At 34.2% G+C, this 5,869-nt stretch overlaps 1 protein-coding gene across 1 annotated transcript in view; it reads right to left on the bottom strand.

Annotated features, from left to right (window-relative positions):
- Window positions 1-5,429: 5,429 nt before the first annotated feature.
- ZIC5 (Zic family member 5) overlaps window positions 5,430-5,869 on the bottom strand; it is an 11,060-nt gene continuing 10,620 nt past the window's right edge. Inside the window, exon 2 of the mRNA XM_040336167.1 lies at window positions 5,430-5,869. This exon is cut by the window's right edge and continues 316 nt beyond it. Coding sequence (XP_040192101.1) covers window positions 5,749-5,869 — 121 coding nt within the window. The 3' untranslated portion in view covers window positions 5,430-5,748.

Here is a 5,869-nt window from a genome sequence, read left to right as displayed (position 1 = left end):
CGTTCTGTCTGCCAAAATGTCGCAGTCCCAATAAAAATCGCAGATCACCGCCATTACCAGTAAAAAAAAAATAATAATAAAAATGCCATAATTCTATCCCCTATTTTGTAGATGCTATAACTTTTGTGCAAACCAAACAATATATACTTATTGTGATTTTTTTTTTTACCAAAAATATGTAGAATACATATCGGCCTAAACTGAGGAAGAAATTCGTTTTTTTATATATATTTTGTGATATTTATAATAGCAAAAAGTAAAAAATATTGCTTTTTCTTTTCAAAATTTACGGTCTTCTTTTGCTTATAGCACAAAAAAAACGCAGAGGTGATCAAATACAACCCAAAAAAAAGCTCTATTTGTGGGGGAAAAAAAGACGTAAATTTTGTTTGGGTACAACGTCACAGGACTGCGCAATTGTCAAAGTGACGCAGTGCTGTATCGCAAAAAAATGGCCTGGTCAGGAAGTGAGTAAATCCTTTTGGGGCTGAAGTGGTTAATTGAATGAGCTGTAGTTAGAAGCTGATTGGCTACCATGCAGAGCTGCATCTGATTTTGCAGCTCACGTTTTAGTAAATCAACCCTGTTTACTACTGCTGCTCTTTTATGTATTGTTGCATTGTGCGCTTTATATCTTCAGCTCAGTGTGTACCACAATCTATTTTCACTACAATTCATCAGAACATTCTGTACAGCAAAATCTTCTCTTGCTACAAAGGAAAGCTGATAAACTCACTGTGTGTCCCTCTCCCTATTCTGAGCTCCAACCTCCAATCAGATCAGGCTAAATAAAAAAATAGATGGTTCCCTTAACCTGAGGAGTTTGATCACATTTCCAAAAGTCGACATTATTATTTCTTAATAAATCCCACCTCATACCTAACAAATTCAATCATTTATTTTACTCCATCAACTCATCCCCCATCAGTCATTAACTCTTGTATTACTTGCATCTTATTTTAGATTGTAAGCTCTCATATTGCATCGGATTGTTTATTTTGTAAATGCTGCTCAAACTCTTGGTGCTATATAATAAAATAATAAGAGCTATATAAATCCTAAATAATAATACTAGTAATTAAAATAAATCAGGTAATGCCAGTTTTTGCTTTGATGTACAGTTGTATATAAACTCATTTTGCTTAGATTGTAAGCTTTTAGGAACAGGGCTCTCTGAACCTTCCTGTATTGGATTGTAACTGGGGAGTATCCCTTTATTTTATAAATCACAAACTGTTGGCACTATAAAATAATAGGAATTGCTACATAAATCCTGCATAATGTTACTACTAAAAATATATATATTTTTTTTTAGGTGGGAGGGGGGGTTAGGGGGTAGGATAATTGATAAGTTACTGATATGATAATTGTAGACTTTCCCTGCAATGTTCAAGTTTAATATGTAAATGATGGAACATAAGAATGTAAAATGTATGGAATAGTGTTAATAATAATAAAAAAAACTTTGATTATAAAAAAAATAAAAATATTTTGCAATCAGATCATGCATTGTGTGTTTTAATCCATATTTGTACATAGATCACTTGTTATGTCACTTGCCCCTTCCTTTAGATTGTAAGCTCTCAAGAGCAGTGCCCTCTGAATCCTTCTGTAATGGATTGGATTATAAGTGGACAAGTGCTGTGCAAACTCTTGAAGCTAAATAATAATAATAACATTAATAATATAATAAATCAGGTCGTGCCAGTGTGTGCTTTGATCTATATCTGTGCCAGAAAAGACAGCTAGTCACACCTTTAGAGATGCAGGCTTTGATATTGGCCAGCTTAGTGGCAATAAGTGGCTTTATTTGGGGCATACTCAGATGGGGAAGGTCTTGCCTGCCAATTGCCATAGAAATCCTAACTCACCATGAAGACTGTCCAAGCGCCAAGCCTTCCGCTCAGTGACTTTGATCAGGACTTGCAGTGGTCAGTGGAGCTTCTATAGGCTGGACAGCTATGACTGGGGGGAAACTTGTTTTCTCTACTCTATACAAGCTCTAGTCATTGTCACAAATCTTTTATCCTTTATATTTCCCATGGATGATTCATGTCTGGGTGGCTTTGTGTCGCCCTCCCTTTCACAAGAAACTTCATTAGAGAGCTATAAGTTTCTCTATTGATTAGAAGTGCTCTTTGGCTTCTTGTGTTTGGCTGTAGACAATCTGTTGGAAAGGTTCATCTCTTTGCAGCCTCCTTCACCTCCATCCAGCACAAGTGACTGAGGCACACACTAACCCTTTGATGAAACTTGCTATTGACATTTTGAGAACTCACTTTAAACCAGCGTTAAGTACCGCCATAAATAACACTCGGTGGCTTATTAGTTGAGCAAATATTAAATAAGGCTGAGCTGGATTTGCAAATATTTTTCTTAGCCTGAGCTACACTTTGCGTGTGCAGCCAATTAATGGCCAGAGCTAGACTGTTGGTCTTTATTCCAGCCTTGCATGGTTAATTCCTAGAGCTGCTGATACATTATTTCTGTAGCTTCAAGTGTTTTCGTTTGGTGTTTTGAGGCAGAACATGTAAATATGATAAATCACTAGTGATTCTGTCATGGAAATTGACTTTGGAACTTTTGAATGTTTTGAGATCATTTTGGACTTTTGAGTATTTTTTGTATTTTTTGTGCATGTTTTTTTGCACTTGGTGCATAATAAGGGATCTATTTATTTTTTTTAGCACGGTGGTGTTATGGAATAATTCAATATTTGTTACATTTTTGTTTTAACATTGTTTTTGGAATATTGGTGTTATATACATATAAGGGTAAAAATATTCTAAAATTTTAATCTATAATATATCAGCGCAGCAGTATATGAATATCATATACAAAACATTTAACATTAAAAAAAAGAAAGTCGTGGATTTCTGGGGGGAATTAATTTTGAATTAATATCAGGAATAGCAGCAGCATTCCTCCATTCCCCCAGTTTAAAAGATAGGATGATGTTTCTACCTAATAACAGTTATTATGTTAAATGTACAATAACAGAAACAAGACGCCTCTTTCATTTCCTTTATTTAAACCGTATTAAAAAAAATGAAAAGTAAACACAGCCAATGATTTGATGTCTGAATAGTATTTGTTTAGCTTTTCTTTAAACTGTTTGTCTTGTGGAGGATTTGTAGAGTTACTTTACTCACTGAACATGACACACAGACAAGTGACAGTAGCACTGCACAAGTACAGAACTATAGAGAGATAGATCAGTATCAAACTGCACAGGATACATGCAGAAAAGAGTACCTGTCACATCACATTGATTCAAGTAAAATGAAAATATATATAATATAGATTTCTTAGATTCTCACCTTCATTACTTGTTTAAAAAAAATGACACAGGTTCAAACACCAAAATTTCACCATAAAGTAATATTATAAGTCTTTGGTGTATGAGCGCTCTTCCAGAAAAAAACCCCATAATAATAATAAAAAAAAAAACTGAATCCAGAATAAAAATAAATTAATTCAACTTGTACAAAATCACATTATTCACATACACTTTATAAACAACGACAAGACTAATACAATCGATCACATCATACACAACAGGCTCCTATATACCCTGGGGAAGGGCAATCTACTATCTAGAAGTCTATTCTCTGAGGGTAAATTAGTAGTCTTTAGTAGATTTTAGAATCTGGACAGTGGCATCATAATACTAGAAGCTTGAGGCTCATGGGCTGACAGCAAAGGTCGGCTTTCATAGCCGTTGGTGACTCTGGTACTTGGGGAATAGAGGGGAGAAAACACAGCGGACATGCTACAAATCTGCAACTCAATCATTGATACGTTTTATATATTAGCTCCATTTTTACCTGAGAAACATTCCATGTTCGTTCTCATTACAAGTGCACATTATAAGTCAGATATCTACAAAAATCTTCTTTCTTTTTTCTTTTTTTTTTACGCTGGTAATCAATTTGCATTTAACTGACAATTTGAAAAAAAAAATGTTGTCAACTGTGATTTACGATTAGTATAGTCTTAGCAAAAGAAAAGGTTAATCTTTCCTTGCAGATTTTAATGCAATATCGTACATGCAGTATGTATGGGGGTGTAGTGTGTACATAAATGTAATATTATCTATCTATCTATCTATCTATAGATAGATAAAATTATATATATATATAGAGAGAGATAAAATTATATATATATATATAGAGAGAGAGAGAGAGAGAGAGCGATAGATATAGATATATATATATATATATATATAGAGAGAGAGAGAGAGAGAGAGAGAGAGAGAGAGAGAGAGAGAGAGAGAGAGAGAGAGAGAGAGAGAGAGAGAGAGAGAGAGAGAGAGAGAGAGAGAGAGAGAGAGAGATATATAGAGATAGATATATATATATATATATATATATATATATATATATATATATATATATATATACAGAGAGAGAGAGGGATATATATATATATATATATATATATACATATAGAGAGAGAGAGAGAGATATAGAGAGAGAGAGAGAGAGAGAGAGAGAGAGAGATCTCTATATATATCTATATAATCTATATATATATATATATATATATATATATATATATATATATATATATAATCTATACCTATATATATATATATATATATATATATATATATAGATAGATATAGATATAGATATAGATATATATATATATATATATATATATATATATATATATAGATATAGATATAGATATAGATATATAGATATAGATATAGATATAGATAGATAGATAGATAGATTTTTTTTTTGCTTATTATTTTTATTTTTATTTTTTTATGTATCACATTTTATTATTCTCCGTCGTGTTGTCTTTTTTCTACTGTTGTTTTGCCTGATTAAATGCCATTTTCGCAAGTAATTAGTCCCAATCCCTTTTATTACAGCTTGTAATTATAGTAGAGGCGAGGTTAAAAAAAAAACTGTTCAGCTCTTTTATGATTTAATGGAAAATAAACCATTTCCACTGGGGAAAGCAGTTTGTGATTTGATTGCTATTAACATTTGAAAAGCATGCTAAGACATTGGATTTGAGGCATTTTAAATCTGATGTTGATTATTACATTTTAATGTACACCAGATCAGATTCGGCAATATATCATGACGTCCAAGGAGAGCTATGGCCGCGGTGTCTTTTTACAGTAATAAATAATTTTTAAAACAAAGGGGGGGGGGGATACATTTTCAAGTCAAGTCTACAAAAGAAAAGTCAGTGATTTCTGAGAATACAAATACATTTGTGGGATAGGGGAGGCCAGGAAAGCAGGGTGCTCCAGGCAGGCAGATCAGGGTACTCTTGGGAGCTGTGTGTTGTCCATGGTAGTAGTCCATGACTGGTGCCTGTTCAGCAGGAGGTGCTTTATAATCAAGACCACATTACAAGCACTGGGCCTAGTCAGACACCAGAGTGAATTGTTGTGTGTGTGTGTGTGTGTGTGTGTGTGTGTGTGTGTGTGTGTGAGGCACATGAGGGAGAAAGAGCACTGTCATTCTGTATAGTATCCAGCCTGCTGATAAAAATACATTGCATTGGCAGTATGATAATATGTTTATCCTCCTTGCTTCTGCAGGGCATCTATCCCAGGAATGAGACAGTTTGCTGTGGAGGCCATACCGTTGTTAAACTCATCAAGCATAGTAACATTTTTCAAGTGTTTGAGGACCTTATGGTGTTGTAGAAAATAAATACTGGGGCTCCCAAAAGCGATCTCTGTGGTCCATCTGTCACACTTGGGGAAGGCAGCAGTGTCTAGCGTATAGTTCTTTCAGAGTTCCTATAAGTGTCTTCATCATCAGAATCTGTGGAGTCAGCATTGCTGGAAGGCGTGTGCAGGTTGTTGGGGCCCCCGCTGGCCTGGCACACATACCAC

Source organism: Rana temporaria, chromosome 2, assembly GCF_905171775.1.
Source record: "Rana temporaria chromosome 2, aRanTem1.1, whole genome shotgun sequence".
Classification (NCBI taxonomy): domain Eukaryota; kingdom Metazoa; phylum Chordata; class Amphibia; order Anura; family Ranidae; genus Rana; species Rana temporaria.
Note: the sequence above shows the minus strand (reverse complement) of the source record. Positions and strands in the feature narration are given on the sequence as shown.